The sequence below is a fragment of the Aedes aegypti genome, chromosome 1, assembly GCF_002204515.2.
Source record: "Aedes aegypti strain LVP_AGWG chromosome 1, AaegL5.0 Primary Assembly, whole genome shotgun sequence".
Lineage (NCBI taxonomy): Eukaryota > Metazoa > Arthropoda > Insecta > Diptera > Culicidae > Aedes > Aedes aegypti.
This window is the reverse complement of record NC_035107.1, coordinates 62368375-62384100: the sequence shown is the minus strand read 5'-3', so window position 1 is coordinate 62384100 and position 15726 is coordinate 62368375. Positions and strand designations below refer to the sequence as shown.

The window sequence follows — 15726 nt, the reverse complement described above, 5'->3', positions numbered from 1 at the left end:
ACTTTTTTCATTATTAACGTGATTTTTAGCACAAACGGCTAGTTCATCACCATACCAAAGTATTACTGCTGCAGTTATACCAAACATTTCTTTAAAATATTCTCAAATAATTTCCATTAAATCTTCAATACTTTAATTAGGTTTCCACACCAGTTTATACTAAAACTAATTTTCCAACAATTCCTACGATAATTTGTAACTAATGGGGCGATCACTGTCCAGCACTGGTGAGACTCACCTCTCTGCAATTGCCTCAGGGTCGGCGTACGCGCTTAACTATCGCGACCAAAAACACATTAAACTACCTTTGGTAAACACAAACCCACTTTATTTCCAATTTAGCACAATCAGGTACCTTTATTTCTCCCACTTTCTCAAAGGCTACCTCCTACCTCAGATTCCTTCTTCTTCTTCACTATTAATGGGCCCCTTCTTCACGCTCCGCTACTCCACCGTCTCTCCTTCCTGGACTTCGCTTAGCTCCTTCTCGCTTTCGTTCCAGCAAGACACGGACGATGGAACCTTCACTCCTCCGCACAGCACTTCTGCTTCCTCTTCCTCGTTCAGGATGGACGGCCGGCTGGCACTTCACACCCCACGCTTAAGGCCGTTAACAAAATGGCCGCCTTTATACACCATCTTGGTGACGACTATCGGCTAGCGGTAGCAGTCTACGGAGTGGCCCACTTGTCGACTCTAGGCCAACTCCGAGATAAGACAATGGCCACGGCGTGCTTTCGGCGAACACATTCTCCGGCTCAGAGACTAACTCAGGATAACGCTCCGGCGTAGATTATGGGTACAAACTACGGGTGAACTACGGGATCCTGGTGGGTGGAGGGGGTGGAAATATGATGAATTTTTGGCGATTACTCGTAGGGATGTCTGAATCGGAATGGTTAAGGTGATTATAAAACGAAGCCATACTTTGAATTTTCAAGTGCACAAGACGAGAGAATCTGACAATAGTTCGCGTTGAAAATCAATCAGCTGATAGTGACCAATGGGATAAACTTTCAACGCGAAGCGCTGTTTGGTTCTCAAGTCTAGTGCTCTTGAAAATTTGAGGTGTGGCTTCTTTCTATAATCACCTTAACGGATTACCTTGATGTAATTCCAATATCGCTTCTTCCACTTTCCACCATCCTTTTCAAAACTTGTTTCAATTTTAACTTTCACCAACTTTATAGCTTTTAGCAACTAGCATCGTATTCTTTCGAATGCTGCATGTCTTCTCAGAAAGCTGAACCAAAAAAGAACTGTTTTATTTATCCGAGCTACTTAATAATTATTCTACTCATGTACAATTACTATTTTAAACAAACAGATTTCATTAAAGTACATTAAGAACAAAAAATACACATCCAACGTATAAGTTATCCTTAGCGTGTAGTTATGAAAAAACATCTCGCGTCACACGCTGCCTCTGTGGGTGATGCAAAACAAAGGGAAACGTTTTTCGCGGAAAATCGCACTCGCCACCCAGAGCGCAGGGTGGCGTGAAAGCGAGCTGTGTGCTGTGTAAATCACCGTCAATACCGTTCACATAAAACTGTGTGCATGTACTCAACGTCTGTTGTTTGAGCTTTCGAACGACGTATTCAGATATGAAAAACAAGCTTCCGTTATTTTTGGCGATTCTGTGTTCCTCAACCTGCTTCTATTGCCTCTATCACTGGCGCAGAAAACCTATCACTCTCAGGATATCTAAGGCAATTTCCAGACGAAACTTAGGAGGAAATATACAAAATTTGCAGAAGAAATCCAGACAGAGTGTCTACTCGTTTACTGAAATGAAATTCCCTGATATTTCCAGGTTTTTTCCAGGTCTTCAGAAATAATTACAGTCTCAAGAAAAACTCTTAAATACTGATGATTCTGGAATTATAAATTTCGAATGAATTTGAATTCATTTCTAACTGTAGGTCTTAAATGGCTTCAAAACCCTTGAACAAAAAACAAAGATTTCTTATTTAGTAATAATTTTCCAAGGGATTCCTCCTATTTTCATTTTAGAAACCTCAAGAATACAATATGGATTTTTCGAAGGAGAACCACATAAAACACCTCAGATATTTCATTAGGAATTCCTCCAAAGATTCTCCAACAAAGACTTAAGTACTCCAGACTTTTATGCAACGAACTTTCCTTTTGGGTGCTCTCAAAAATACCCGTTTGGAACATCTAGAAAACAGTATCTTCTCCAGAAAGCACCTCTGGGTTTTTCTTAGAATCCCACCCCCTTGGATATCTTTAACATTTCAACTTGAAATTTCTCTGTGGATACTTTCTGAATGTACCCTAGAGATTCCTTCTAAGATTTGTTAAGAAATTACTCCAGTAATTCTTTGAGATATTTCCCAAGTGAGTCTTCGAATATTTTTTTCAGGCATTTTTAAAAGAATATCTCTAAAAAAAATCATGAAATTCTTTCAGAAATTATTAAATAAATCTTCGATAAAAACCTGGACGAGTAATATTTAAGAAGAAGAAAACCTAAAATAAACTTGCTTGTGTAAGGTTTAAAGTACATAACTCTTGATGAACAAGGATCCCTGAAAGAACTCTCGGACATTTGAAGAAGTTGTAGAAGATTTTCTAGATCAATTGATAAGATATTGAAACAAAAATCAATCGAATAGCTTATCCCGTAGGATTTTCAGAATTCTAATTCCTTGAATACCATCGGATAGAATTCCCAAAGAAGTTTGTATGAAAATGATCGGAGTAATTACTGGAAAATTTGCAGTGCTGTTAACTGGTGTTGAACTTTATTCAAGAAATTCATTGGAAAACGTTTGGATGAAATGCTGAAGAAACTCCTAGTAAAAAATCTATAGGAGCATTGTGATAAATCGACGATCGAGTTTATTGGGAAATCCTTCCTTCCTAATAGATTTCCTCGAATAACCCCTCGAGAAACTGTAGAAACGATTTATGGAAGTAACCATGGATGAAGTTAAAGGAATTCACATGAAAAAGCGTAGGAATTCTTGTGGGGTACCTTGGTAAAATATCTAAGCGAACTTTTTAAAACTATGGTGGGTTTTCTTGAAGAAATTTATGTGTATGAATCTTTGGAAAATTCTTTAGAGCAACAACTGGAAGAATCGATTGAAGAATTAGTGCACAGTTTGGGATAGTTTTCGAAAAAATAAATCAAAGAAATAAATTAAGAAATTACGGGAGCACAATCTGGAGAAATTCCTCTAAGCATCCTTCGAAAATTCGCTGGATGAATTTCTGGGATAATTGATAGAGAGAACTCTATAAAAAAAATCTAGAGAACATTTTTGAAAATATTCTAGATCAAATTTCTGTGAATTACTGGGATATTTCTTAAAGCTTTTCCTCGAAGGATCTGAGAAAAATCTAGATGAGCCTGTTTAATAGTCGCATTATAGTCTCTGAATGTTACTGTGTATTATTTTGCATCAGGATTAACTGCAAGCAGCCGGCCTGATATTTGGAACGCATCCCCCAGGGAAGTGGTCGGCTTTATCCGGCTACAGATTGAACATAGTGACGTTAGAGACCATTTTGTTCAAAACAGAGACTTTAGAGATCTTCCTTCAAAAATAGAAACTTTTTCAAGACTTGCATTGAAATAGACACCAAATATCTTAAAAGAGAGGTTTACCAACTCTGCAAAGGACATAAAATGTATTTTTTGTATTTCATTAGAATTTCTACAAAAACAGGAGTGCTTAAAATATTTTCTGAGATCTGACGAAAAAGGTCTATTCAGAAGTTCCATTAAAAAGTATTCATTTTACTAGTATATGCGTGAATCTTTTACATTAATCAATTACACTGCGGAACATTTTCTTTTTTTAAGCATCAAAATACTGCTATTTACTCAAATTAGAGTTACTGAAACCATGGCCGTTTTCAAAAATATATTCTAGTTCTAGTTTTTGAGATATTGCGTGTAGAAATGCATTGTTTAACGACTACAGTCAACTTACATGCAAGCACCAGTTTATATGAAGATTTATTTGCTTAGTTTACTATAGAATTCAAAGTTAATGTGTAAGATAATACTTTTCTACGAATTTCATAATTCTTTCAAAGCTCAAAAGTTATTTGTTGGTGTATTATAGGGTGTCCTAGAAAGTATGGGCACGACTTTACCATACTGTCATTTTCAGACTAGTGTAGATAAAAATCTGATTTTCACTCATGTTATTCTTGCACTTATCAGAGGGAGAATTTGAATTTTAAGCAATTTTTATGCTACAGGTCGGACTCGATTATCCGGAGTATCGATTTTTTTTCACTCCGGATAATCGAATCACTAAGGAAAAAATTGAAATCTTTGACAAAAGAACTTAAGTATTATCTCTTTTCGATATTTTATTTATATGATGCGGTGGCGTAGCCAGAAATTTTTTCTAGGAACATAGATAAAAACTAGCGATTTTTTGGATTTTTTTTTTTTTTGTATGGTATTCAGTTGGAGCTGCCTGACAGCTTAACTTGTCAAGGCTGAACCCTCGGTCTGGCTTTTGCCAAGTTTCACCTCTAACAGGACCAATACTCAGACAATAGAGATAGAAAACTATAGAGGACGAATGTCGCTGCTGTTCCCTTTGTTCTCGCTCAGAAACATGTCGGGTATATAAGTGTCAAACTGCATACATTTTCGCGTTGACATTTATAGCCCCGCCTATCTCCGCCAGCGTTCCTGCAGCGACGCCAGCGACATTCTTCCTCTATAGTTTATTACCTCTATTACTCAGACGGACTAGGCAATGGCGCCCACATGAACACTGCATTTTTATTAGTATTGTGACGTGGTAGTTTTTGAAAAGTAGCCATATTCCCTTGCTTCTTAGAAAAGACAGCAGCTCCATCAGAATTTGTTTGAAATAGTAGTGTAGTAGTGTCATTACTAATACTGTCTAGTCGAAATGGTTTTGAATAATTTGTCATTCAAGTGCTATTCTGATTACTCCTGTCTTTTACGTAAGATTAGAGTCTTAAATGTCAATTGTCATCAAGTCTTAACACAATTAGGATGTTTAGTAGTAGTTCTAGTTAATTTCATTTTTGTTGTTAAAAGTATTTATTGGTCATAACGTTCATATATCCTTAAAGAAAAAAGTCGCTTTCCTTGTCTGTTCAATAATTTTTCGAAACTAGCAAGTGTACCCTAATGATCGATCTCAGCGTCTTACTTTCCATAGTCATTTTTATGGTGAATATTGAAGAGTAAAGTTACCTTAGGCTTCTATTACAGTCTCCTACAAGATTCACTTTTCGGTGGCAAATGCAATGCTTCACAACGCCTACTTTCTACTTGTAAATTTTGCGAAAATGAAGCTGGAATTATTTATACCGCTGTTACAAAAGAGGTATTTCTTATTATGGCAATGTAAAAACCATATTAAAATAAGATTGTCGCCACTTATTTCTACTCAGTGAATCTACTAGTCATTTTCCTAAGAGTTCCTAAGTATTCCCTTCGTCGTATATGATAACGATGTACCGTAAAGTGCCGTAATTCAGCGCAGTTAACGAATAAAACATTTCAAATGCTTAATTAAAAATTAGTATTGCATCAACAAAAAAGCTTTGTGGGTGGATCGCTAGCAAATCTGTTTTAAATTATGGCAAAAATATGAACTAGACTGTATTCACACGTTACAATTGTGATTTTTTTGAAATAGTTCACTCGTTGAAATTGCTTAATTCCGTGCATTTTTTTAACGCTTTTCCATATTCCGCGCAGAAGAATGCCTAATTCCGCGCACTTGCAAAACAATCAAATTAACATTAATTTTGTATAAGGCAGCATCCATTCATTACGTAACGCTGAAATTGAACATTTTCAACCCCCTACCCCCCGCCACAACACTTTTTGTATGAAAAAAAGTAAAGTTTTGCATGAGCCGTAACGTAGACTTTTTTTATAATTTTTTGACTATTACATCAAATAAGGATAAACATTTGTTATAGTCTTTTCCTGAGACGAGACTCGCGAAGACGGTCTTCTTATTCTGTCATTGCTGAGTTTTTTACTTATTCCTCTGTGTTTGTATCAATCATGCGCAAACCCTCACATGAACATCCCAGCAAATATGCAATTGCGATTACATCACACCGAAACATAAAAAGCCTTTGAAGTGAAATTTTATGCCAGAAAACAGTTGCCGACATTTGAAATAACTATAGTCTTGTATTTAGATTTATCAGCAGGCTTGGACAAACTGCTCCGAACACTGAGGTTTTTATAACAGTTTATTTTGAATACAATACTTTTCAATTTTTCAGCATTTGGACGTTTCGCGACTGCGGAGACGTTGATATTTTTTTTTTCCTTTTCCTTGTCAGCTTTGGGGTTGCATGTTATTCCAGAAGAAATTTCAAAAAACTATGCAGTTTGGCGAAATTGCCCCGACTACCTCTACACACATAAATTATTTTACCGTAATCCGTGAATTTCACCGTAATCTCAACAGCTGATCAGTTCGGTAAAATAAAACACCGTAATTCCGTCGAAATTCAACGGATTGCGGTGAAATTTTACCGAAAACTGTAAAAATTTACCGTACTCCGTTAATTTATTTCACCGAAATTTTCAGCTGTTGGGATTACGTTGAATTTCACGGATTCCTGTAAAATAATTTAAGTCTGTATATTCGTATTCTGCACTGTTCATACAATAACAAATGTTTATGGACCTTGGTTTTGGACAAACTTTTCCTCCCACCATGAATGACTACGTGGTTTCTGAACGGCGCTAGTTTCCCTGTAAGTGGGCTTCCCCGATATTCCGGTTGTTTGCGAAACGTATTTATACATGGAAATGCTTCCTCAGATAAATATTCAGCTGTGAAGACCAATATAGCATGTTTTACTTGTTTGTTGTTCTGTAAATACCAGTGCGCGGAATTAGGGACTTATGAAAAATGACGTGCCCTAATGCCGCGCATTACTTTTTGGGATAAATCTCAATAATTATGCTAATATTTGATAAGATTTCATAGAAGCATCATGAAACACATCTGTAACAAGTAGTTTCATAGAATATTGCATAGATAACAAAACATTTTCAATATAGAAATTCACGTTTGTTTGTGTCCTACAGTCTTAGCACGGGCGCTAAGGAAATTGAAAAAAATGGGGTCTACTCAGACGGGTGGAGACTGATTATTTTTTTACGCTGCGAAAAATTGCTCTATTTGCTTTTATTTGTGATTCAAACTTATTCTAAATCAAAGTAGCATCAAATGGCGTTAAAAGTTGCTGCAATATTGATGTGTATTTCCATATGTAAATAATTTTGTATGAAATGCGCGGAATTAGGGCACTTTACGGTATCTAGCTAGCTAATAGTAAGAGTGGCTACGGATCATTCTGGTTAGCAAAAGGCAAACTGAACGTCACCAATAGTATTAATGTCCACTTCGAATAGATTAATTATTTGAAATGGGCATCAATTCTATCAATGACGCAGAATGTCCGTTGGATCACATCCGAGATATTATTGCGTCTATGCCATATGAATTATGACGCGGCTTTAAGCAAAAAATGCCAAAATGTGATACCACCACTACAGGTTACGCCTTTGGTGTCCATCATATGGGCTAATGGATTATGCCCTCCCATCGCTGCAAGGTCGCATAACCAAGGGGAGGGTACTAGCGATTTTTTTTTAATTTTAACATTTAATTAACTATTTTCTAGCAAAGCCAAATAAAATTTTGCACAAAAATTCTTGTGGAACATCTTGAATACAATGAACTTTAACTCACCACATCGAAGGATTTTGATAATAGCAGTTATTACTAGTTAACTTCCAAGAAAACACAAAAGTAGGGTCTGTGCTGACTACATGAGAAATGATTTTTTTAAATAAAAAATTTCATTGTAAGAAGTTATTTAATAAAACAAAATTTTCACAGCCAGCACTTAAAATGCCTCAACGAAAAATACAAAAATATTTAACTGTTTGAAAAAATATTGTCTTTCTCGTTGTCAAAATCGTGCCCATACTTTCTGGGACACCCTATAGAAAAGTATGGTATCTTGCCATATAATAGGAACGAATAATTTTGTGTGACGATGGCGGCATGTTGAAAAAATCGACCCAGAAGAGGACTCTTAATCACTCGGCTAAGGAAGCCCCAATAGGAAATCTAGCATATCAAGCGTGTGATAGAATAAGGGCGTAAGTCGCATGATCGATTTATCTTCATCGATCCTCTCTTCTGTCAACAAAGGTGACAAGATGCGGATTTGATAACATTTTTTCACTTCAGGACCCTAGGCAGACTCCAGATGTGAAAAAATGCTGACAAACTTGAGTCTTGTCACCTTTATTACCAGAAGAGAGGATCGATGAAGAGAAATCGATCATGCGACTTACGCCCTTATTCTAGCATACGCTTGATATTTGAAATCTAGGAAATTTCCCAGAGAAAAGTTAGGAGATTTCATGGAGGAAAATCTAACAGGATTTCCCAGAGGAAATCTTGGATATTTCACAGTGGAAATCCAGGAGTCAAAACCCTCAGAATATAAGTCAAACAACACTTTCGGATTTTTCAATGAAACGTAACATCAGAGCGACTTTGTTTAAACCTTTTCTTGTATTTGAACCTGAACCACCTACATAGAATACACGTAGTGTCCTTCCCAATCCGCAATGATTTGGCCAGAGATGCCTATGGCTTAGAAGCCACCGCCGCCTCCCCACGATCCAGCGGTCTGGGTCTCGTCTTCGTTCCAGTCATCAGCCTGCACCAACTGTGGCAGGGCAGCCGGAGCAGCGGCCGCGGCAGGAGCAGCAGCAACAGCTGGCAGAGCGGCGTCCTCGCCGGCCCAGTTGGTCTCATCGACCACGATCGGTTCCTCCGGGTACAGATCCTTGGCAGCTGGGGCGGCCTCCAGGGCAGCCTGTTCCTTCTCAGCCTCCTCCGGATCGCGGTAGAAGAATAGATCGGGCTTGATGTCCCACTTGTCGTGGGTGATCTTGCCGCGCAAACGCAGAACTTCACGGGCCAACAGCCACCACATCAGACCGATGGAGTGTGGCGACTTGTTGTTGCACGGGATGGCAATGTCGACGAACTTCAGCGGCGAATCGGTGTTGCAGAAGGCAATGACCGGAATGTTGACGTAGGAAGCTTCGGTGACGGGCTGGTGATCGGTCAGAGGATCGGTCACGATCAGCAGACGCGGTTCACGGAAAGCCGGCTGGATCTGATTGGTGAAGGCACCGGGCGTGAAACGGCCGGCAGTCGGCGTGGCCTCGGTGTAGTGGGCGAACTTCAGCACGGCGCGCTGTCCATAGGGACGGGACGAGATGGCGAAGACCTTGCGGGGGTGGAAAACGATGAGAATGGTTAGTAATGATGATCGTCAATGGAATATTGCTATGAACGAAGAGGAAGGCTTGGCCCGGAAAGGATCCTCCAACCTCAGGAGAGACCAATGTATTTCAAATCTTGTGCACCGAAGAGGTAATTTGGTATCGATACCCGCTCCGGCAGTGGATTGAAATCTGTTTCGATCTGTCTGGCTTTCTTCGCGGGAGGATCCGTTCAAATGAGATCCAACAACGATGATGACCAGAGTAACGAAAGTACCGTCGAACGGGGTAATTTTGATAGTTTTTTGGAAGAAAATATGATTATTTTGGCACTGGTATTGCAATTCGATCCAAAAGAATAAGGGATGGAATTTTCCGCTTCTTCTTATCCAGTCAGTTGCGATGGAGAAGGAATGCTGCGTGTGTAATGATGGTTAGAATTAAAGATAATTCTAAAAGAAAAGTATGCTTTCACTAACACACCATTCGAAATGAATTGCTGTTATAGTGTACTGATCTATATCAATAATCATCCCCTCCCACTGATCCACATCTTTAAGATGGACAATGTTTGAGTGCCAGTGAGGTTTATGTTTTGTACAGCACCACCATGATTTTTAATCACATTTAATTCTGAAAAATTATCCTTAGCTTATTCACAACTGTGGGATGACTTACTTGCATTCATCTTGCTCATCTAATCAACATAAATTATGTTGTTTGTTTTTCGTCCCGTACTATCAAAAATACCCCATTTTACGGTACAAACATCTATTTGTTTTCCAGTGGGGTCTCGTCTCGGGGTTGAAGAATTCCTTTCTTGAGGGGCACGCCAAGTGCGACTCGGGCCTTTTTGAAGGAGGATTCGCGTCAAATCAGTAACTTGATAGTTATGCGTCATGGGTATTCCGACCCGAAAGATGGAAAAGTTAGTTCATCATCTTGACGGAGTGTTCCTTCCTTCCGAGGTCGCACTTGGAAGCCGATTCTTTAGAAACTTGGGGGGAATTAGCAAGATAGAAGCTTACCTCTCCGGGGTACTCGATGCTGGCGATGCAACGGGCAGCGAGCAGCAGCTTTTCCCAGGTGCGGCCCAGGTTGATGATGTGGACTCCGTCCGGGCGGCGCTTGTACACGTACGACTCCATCTGGAAGTTCACCGAGGTGCTGCCGACGTGGGTCGTCGCGGCCAACATCTTGGTGACGTCGTCATCCTTCAGAGCAAGAATGTCTAGATTTCCCGACATCGTTACGTTAACTTGGGAGTAACGATTTAACCTGGAATACGAAGAGAAGATGGCATGATTAGCGCAGGTAAACAATGATGGCCGACTGACCGGATGTCGGAACTGGTTTGAGGTTATGTTGGAAGCGGATCAATTTTTAGTAGTTTTGGAATGTATTTAACGCTTTTTAAGCTAGTAAATCACAATTCAGGCATGAAATGTGACTGCTGTTTCAAGATAATTTCAAAATGTTCCATGAAAATCCTAAAACACTACAATTTGATAGGCATGATTTGATATCACTGAAAACACGTGTGAATACAAACTCGATGTTTAAAATAGCAAATATAACACATTTCACCAAAAATCCATTCAATCACAGCACTAAACTATTGAAATTACCATTTCCACTACTATTGATAAACAATTTCCAACATATTGATATAAATTTTAACATTTTAGGCCGGGAGCATAATCACTTACGTAGTAAATGCCACTGGGAGTGAAATAGAAATGGACGATCGCAGCCTGGGAAGCTCGCGACGTTGACTTTTTCGGAGTTTGTGACAGATGCGTGTGGAGAGTTTTTTTGGAAAAGCTTTCGAACACGAAAAAGCTTCCTCCGAATGGGGGATAGGACAGTGGCGACAATCGTCGACGCGATGGCACCGTGCGGGTAAACTCGCCGAAACTTGATTTTGAGCAACACGTTGCTGGGTTTCTTCATTCAGATAAATATTACGGTTCTTTCGAAAATTTTCCGTTCTGCGGTAGCTGCCAAGTTCTACCGCAGATGTCAAAGTTCTACCGCAGGCTTGAAAATCATTGTATCATTGAATGGAGCCATCTAATCGAAGTGTGCTAGTAGAGTGCAAAGCTTTGAAAAACAGTAGAAAACAATAGTCATTAGCGTGGTTTCCAAGGTATCATCGCAGCCGATCGATGATGCTTTGTGCAAATCAGTAATATGACTGCTGCGGTAGCTTTCTGTTCAACCGTAGAACGGAAAGTTATCTCTAAAATTGCAATATATTATAAATATTATTGCGGCGCTTATATTAAATCCACATCCAGCGGCGGCGGTATATTGACATTTTCAGATAATCGCATTACGTGGATTTATCTTGCAGAGCACAATATTATAATGTGTCTTTGATTATACTGCTTCGCGACTAAAAATGGGTGAACCAACGTGCGAAGTTCAATTTTTGACCAACTTCGCCGCGTCGCGAGTCATTTCGCTATAGTGCGCATCTATGCCCTCCACCTTGTGCATTATGTGCACCTGAGACGAGACTCGCGAAGACGGTCTTCTTTTTATGTGATTGCTGAGTTTTTTTCTTATTCCACTTTGTGTTTATAACAATTATGCGCAAGCCGTTCAAACCTTCACATCAACCTCTCAGCAAAAAATGATTGAGTTTACATCATATCGAATCATAAATATCCGTTTGAGTGTAATTTCATGCCAGCAAACGTAGCAGACATTAGAAATAATTAATCTTCTGCTTAGATTTATCAGCAACTTTGGAAAAAACTGCTCCGCTGACTGAGGTTTTTAATAAAAATTTAATTTGAACACAATACTTTTCATTTTTTCAGCCATAAAAACGGTGGGCTGCATTTGACGTTTCGTGAGAGGGGAATCTGGGCTGCATAGGGTTTATTCACAAATTTCATAACGCCAAAAATGGCAATTTTCAACACCCACCCACCCCCAAGTAACGCTTTTTGTATGAATATTCTACCAATTTTGTATGGACCGTAACATCACAAGGACACCCACCCACCCCCTTCAGCGTTATGAAATTTGTGAATGGGCCCATATGACGTTGATATTTTTCCTCTTCGCGAGTCTCTCTCAGATGTGCACTATTGAGAATCGAGCTGCGACGTGGCGAAGTTGGTCAACAATCAAACTTTGCGCGTTGGTTAACCCATTTTTCAACGCAAACCAGTATATACCCAACTAACATTCACTCATTTAACAAACTCCATTATGGCAGTTTTGTTCAGCATCATGTTTAATAACATTTTAATAATTTTCATGGCCAGCCTTTGTTCAGACGTTTTTCACACAAATTTGGAGAAACTTCAAAGCATGTCGTTGAATTCCAACTTTATTTTTCAGCTTTTAAAACGTTTTACAAGCATTTAGTTCAGCTTTTATACGACTGGTCCTTGCGCTTCAAATGTAGTGTGCACAATTACCATGGTATAACAACCATTTTTAAAAATCGCCTGGATACTGGATTCGAACTCGAGACCTTCCAATCGTCAGCGATATGCCTTGCCATCTGCGCCATCCTAGAATTGATGAATAAATCGTCCATTGCAAAATATAAACCTCTCATAGCTGCATATTGATCAAGTTTGAGCTTCTATTCGACATCGTCTAATCAACACATGGTACGCTAATCAAAAACTGAACAAGCATATTATTCAGCTGCTGTTTAGTGCTGATCCAAGCTGAGTTCAGTCGGCTATTTTTAGCGCACAGTGAGAAAATGTATATCAATGATGGTCAAAAATAATGTTCATTTACACAATGTGAAATCAATCAGAAATGATTAAGGTGAATATGCATCGAAGCCAAACCTCAAATTTTCAAGAGCACAAATCTAGAGAACCAGACGGCACAGCGGTTCGAGCTGAAAACCTAATCGATTAAGTTTTCAGCTCGAACGGATGTTTAGTTCTCTAGATTTGAGTTCTTGAAAATTTGAGGTTTGGCTTCGATTCATCTTCACATTAATCTAGTTTCATAACAAGTTTTAGTTTGTTTAAAACTTCACTTTGAATGATTCATTAACTTAAATTGAAACTCATTTATTCTATAAATTATATTTGAATTAATTAATTATATTATTGATTTGTATTGTAACCTTTCAAAAAAGTTACAATATTTTGTACCATAGTGATCAACCAATTGAATTCACTCTTCTTGTAAATAGTTTTCTTTTGTAAATAGTTTTTGTATATACTTAATTTAATTTGTTAGTTGTTAAAATCTCTTTTGTTAAATTATATTGAATTTGTGGTCTAGAAATAATAAAATAAAATAAATAAAATGAATTAGAATATGAAATAAATAAATTTAGTGTAAAAATCCCTATCCTTTCCTACCCATTTTCCTTGGTGTCAGATGCCCTTCACAACCCTATTAGAATTTGAATTTACAAACCATTTCCAATATCCTCCTGACACCAGAGACCGTGTGCACCAACCATATTGAACGTTGGATACACGTCACCCCAATATGGATTCCAGGATCAGTGATTCAGCTGATATAAAAACCCCATGCATCGATGGATGGCTCTCTTATTCGGTAACAGATTTTCAAACCTAAAGTAGCTAATAGTTTCTTTTAACGATTATTTCCATCGTACAGTAACAGATAGTCTAGTAAGACTAGTGCCCACGTGAGTGTGAGACGAAACAACCGGACATTGAAGCCCTATGAGCCCGTTAGTGAAGTACCGAGTTAGCTCAAAGTTTGTGCCACGTGAGTGAACGAAGTCGACAAATTTAGTGGGTGCGACTATCGAAGGCATCGAGCGAGCCCGTGGAGTGCGTCGAAGTCGATAGGCTGCAGAAATCAAGACCAACAATTGAAAAGGCCTCAAGTCCAAAATGTAAACAAATCGGGTTTCTGCTGATTTAAGTGTATAAGAGCCTATTCTTACTGTATCATACAATAGTCATGCAAAAATATGCATGAAAGTTGAAAAAATATCATTTTTCTAAAAGGCCCCATCTCATTTCCCGATAATTAGGATATTAATCGCAAATGCGGCCTTTTCCCAAAAAGGCCCCATTTCTATATTTACTTGAAACCGAGTTGAGGCCTATTAAACAAACATCAAAATTGCAACTAAAATTACGAAAAAATGTTTCAAATTTACTAAGCAGATACAAGTTATACTTCAGCCGCTCCGCTCCATGTATTATTTTACACAGCGATAGTCTCAACAGCGAACATAATCAAATTTTCCGTCGGGTTCCTGTGGAGTGATGTATTTTGTATCATACTACCTAATAATACCTGTGTCAGCATGTCTGTACTTCACGACTTATTGATAACAACACGATTTCGTTACAATTACATGAAACATAACGTTCAATTGAAATATTACTTCAATTGAACAAATATTTCCATATAATTGCTCGACGACACTCACGCTTAGCACATCCATTATGTTTATCGATGACGATGATTGAATAAATCACATGCTTAATCGACCGCACGAATCTCCTCTTGCTGCAGAGATCCCATGTACCTTGCTTTACCACGTAACACTCTTCTACACTTCAATTATCGTATTTTATCATGAATATTAAATGATTTTCAAAAGGCCACATCTGAAGATGATGAAAAAACAAGCCACAACTAGAAGGCCTCAACACATTTTAGAGTAAACAAAGGCGTCAACTCACAGGCCTCATCAGCGTCGGCCGGCGTCTATGGGCACAAATGAAAAGGGCTGCATAGCTTTTGGTGAAATAAAAGCCTCATTTCCTTTGACTCGTTTTTTTAGCAGGATTTTTTGCTAAAATGATAGTAATGAATATTCATAGCTATAAATCAGTTTATCCATCGACTTTCTGGACGATAAAATAACATAAAATGCTTAAATTCATAATTTAAATTTGATTTATTGTTTGACAAAACAAGATTGCATTTTTCTCATTGTTTACTTTTTGGAGATGAGGCCTTTTGAATTGTTAGTATTGAAATTGCGCCAACCGGAGCCCGCATCCAGCATCGAGGCGCGGCGTCGCATCGCCACCTACCCCCGAGGATCGTCGTTACCCGAGCAAAAAGGTCTGTGAACTCCAACTTTTCCTATTACATCCATCCTATTAAACAAAACTGAATTAAAGACTGTTGAATTCGAATATTTTATTTTTTTATGACCACATTCTCCCTTTTCCGCCATCTTCAATTCGTTGTTCGACTGGTGCAAAAGCTTGGGAAGTGAGTCCGCTTAAACTTCAATTTCTCCCGGATAGACCCTGAGGAGCAAGTGGCAAAGTATTAGAATAACCAATTAAAATCTCTAGAATAAACAATTAATTCCCCAATAATCATCATAAAACTATCAATAAACTATCAGTATTTTTCATAAATTCATTCATTCATTAAAGAAATGGTATTCTGTATGAATATATTTAAACCAT

General features: G+C 38.3%; 1 protein-coding gene across 1 annotated transcript; it reads right to left on the bottom strand.

The window, feature by feature from the left end:
- Positions 1-8578: 8578 nt before the first annotated feature.
- On the bottom strand, positions 8579-11183 carry LOC5570108 (40S ribosomal protein SA). Its single transcript, XM_001653037.2, has 3 exons — positions 11029-11183; positions 10348-10597; positions 8579-9324 (listed from the first exon to the last, which is right to left on the bottom strand). Exons 2-3 carry the CDS (start codon positions 10564-10566, stop codon positions 8680-8682), a joined length of 864 nt encoding a protein of 287 aa, XP_001653087.2. The 5' UTR covers positions 10567-10597; positions 11029-11183; the 3' UTR covers positions 8579-8679.
- Between the last annotated feature and the right edge of the window lie 4543 nt (positions 11184-15726).